Source organism: Perna viridis, chromosome 15, assembly GCF_037379345.1.
Source record: "Perna viridis isolate PV_CMFRI_1.1 ecotype Kerala chromosome 15, ASM3737934v1, whole genome shotgun sequence".
In the NCBI taxonomy this organism is placed as follows: domain Eukaryota; kingdom Metazoa; phylum Mollusca; class Bivalvia; order Mytilida; family Mytilidae; genus Perna; species Perna viridis.
In genome coordinates, this window is record NC_142459.1 from 11,112,896 (window position 1) to 11,115,613 (window position 2,718).

At 34.1% G+C, this 2,718-nt stretch overlaps 1 protein-coding gene across 1 annotated transcript; it reads left to right on the top strand.

Annotated features, from left to right (window-relative positions):
* The first annotated feature begins 574 nt into the window (after window positions 1–574).
* On the top strand, window positions 575–1,378 carry LOC148596915 (uncharacterized). The gene has a single exon (XM_088564342.1). The coding sequence runs from the start codon at window positions 575–577 to the stop codon at window positions 1,376–1,378; it is 804 nt and encodes a 267-aa protein (XP_088420468.1).
* The last annotated feature ends 1,340 nt before the right edge of the window (window positions 1,379–2,718 follow it).

The window sequence follows — 2,718 nt, forward strand, 5'->3', positions numbered from 1 at the left end:
ATAGACGAGGACTTCCTGCAACATTTTTGAAAGGAAGAGTGACAGTAACACTTCATTTTAAGAAATTTCCTTTTGCCTTACAATGAATAGTATGACATTTGTCAGTGATCCAAGTTTATGGGAGACATTTTACAAGAATATGGCAGATAAGAAATTTAGTCCTTATCAATACAAGAGAAGAAATAAAAAAAAATCAAATTGGACGTGGAAGGCTACATGGACACTACAGAGGGTCTTATCTCATACCTGTAAATAAACATGCTGTGAAAGAAGACGATAAAGTCAAGACAGATTTAGTGACTCCCATGGCTGCTGTGAAAGAAAGGGCTAAGTCGGAGTACGAGAAGGAAAAAGAAAAAAATGAACCTAGGGTTAAGTTGTCAAAACGTAGTATAAAAAAGAAGAAAAAGAGAAAGGGTTTCATTAAAAGGCAGACCTACAAACGTTCAACATCAAAGATAAAGAAAATAAAACAGAGAAAGGGTAGACATTCTAAAAAGAGAGCATTCAATTCTGATTATTACGATAACGTTTGGAACCAGCAACAGACTGTAAAGAAAAAACAGAAAACGTAATGGCATTTTTAAGCAATGACAACAAACAATTTGGACAACCAATGGAACTATCAATATTTGCTTCTCCTCCAAATCAGGTAGCGGTTAATAAAGTTATCTATACGGAAGAACGACCGATATCGTCAATCTTAAATGAATCAACGCCGATTGAAATAATTGTTTCGGGTGCTGGGAACGATTACATAGATTTACGTAGAAGTCGATTATACGTTAAATTACAGATAGTCAAAGGGGATGGATCTAATTTGGTTGCTCAAGAGAAAGTGGGAATCATTAATTTACCTTTGCAAGCCATGTTTTCTCAAGTTGATGTATACATGAACAATAAACTCGTGCCCATAAATTCGAACAATTTTCCATGGAAGACATATTTGAAGATTATTTTGTGTTCTGGTTCAGATGAACAAAATTCTCAAATGAAAAGTCAATTGTTCATGAAAGACGACGAACCTATGGATTCATTGACTCTCAATTCAGGATTTGTCAACAGATATGAATATACGAAAGAATCTAGAACTTTTGAACTGAAAGGAAGTGTAATGGAAGACGTTTTAAATCTTGACAAATATCTCATAAATGGGGTGGATATATACATGAAGCTTTTTAGATCAAGTACACCCTTCCTATTGATGTCTGGAGAAACAAATCCTAATTATAAAGTTAAATTATTGGACGTGGCCTTCAAAACGGCGAGAGTCAAAGTCGATCCAGGAGTCATTTTAAATCACAGTCAACAGATCAAAGAAACACCGGCAACATACATGATAAACAGAAATAATATTACTCATAATATTATTCCTTGAATAGCCACTAAATTTTATTGGGATTCTATGTTTCCCAAGGCATTTCCATCGAAAGTTGTATTTGGATTGATTTCACAAAAAGAGGCAAACGGGGATTATACTGCTAAACCCTTTAATTTTCAACATTTCAATTTATCAGAGGTGACTTTGAAAGTAAACGGTGTGGACATTTATGGATCTCCCTTAAAATTAGATTTTGGAGATAACAGAAGTTACTCGGAAGCATACGTTAGACTTTTCGAAATTTGTGAAAAATGGAATAAGGACGCAGGATTAACTATCACAAGAAACGATTTTGGAAAAGGTTATACCTTATTGGCATTTTCCTTGAAACCTTCTGATTTCGACGAAGAATTTATAGACCTCGTAAGACAAGGGTATGCTAGGTTAGAAATGAGATTCAGTCAAGCGACAAGTGAGGTTATAAATTGCTTGTGTTATTACCAGTCACAGGCCATGTTGACGTGCAATGAAGCAAGAGACATTAAAATACAGGAACCATGAATACACGTCAACTAAAAAATATTATTTCATCTATTCACTGTTTAAGAAAATGTCATGTGGAAATATGTGCCGTCAATACATTACCAAACGTTAAACATAGAAGATACCCTCAAATATACATCATTAATACAGACCCAGTACCTCTTCCAGGAGAACATTGGATTTGTCTTCTGTTCTTTGATAATTTGTCTTCAGAATATTTCGAAAGCCTCGGGAACCCAATCAATTTTTATAGGGAGTCAATACAGAATTTTAATGTAAAGAATGGTAAAATATGTCGTTATATTTCAAAACAAGTACAGTCGAATAAATCTGATATATGCGGACAATATGTTTTTTTTTCATTGTTATGCGAAATTGCTTCTCTGTACCAATGAATATAATATATCAAATGTTTGGGGAAAATCTTGATGATAACGACACTTTTATTATGTCATATTTGAACGACTTCTTGGTGTTATAAAAAATGATCTATCAATTTTGTTAATCATTTGATTAATTGATATGGAAGATACAACAGAGAAAATAGTGTTGCCGTTTTACTCACCAACGACTATTGCCGTAATTGGCCCTACACAATCTGGCTAGTCAATGTTTACAAAGAGACTTATAGAGAATGCATCTACCATGTTTACCGAAACTCCTCCAGAGGTTATGTATGCCTATTCCGAATATCAACAAATGTTTGGTGATATGAAACATATACCAAACGTTACATTTCACGAAGGGCTTCCAGATAAACAGACTATAGAAGAGTTTTCGAAGAACAAGACACATACTTTATTAATATTGGATGACCTGATTAGTAAGATAGTGCAGTCGGAAGAACTTACATC

Coding starts and splice junctions, on each gene's coding strand:
- LOC148596915 (XM_088564342.1), top strand. CDS start 575: ATGGCATTTTTAAGCAATGACAACAAACAATTTGGACAACCAATGGAA.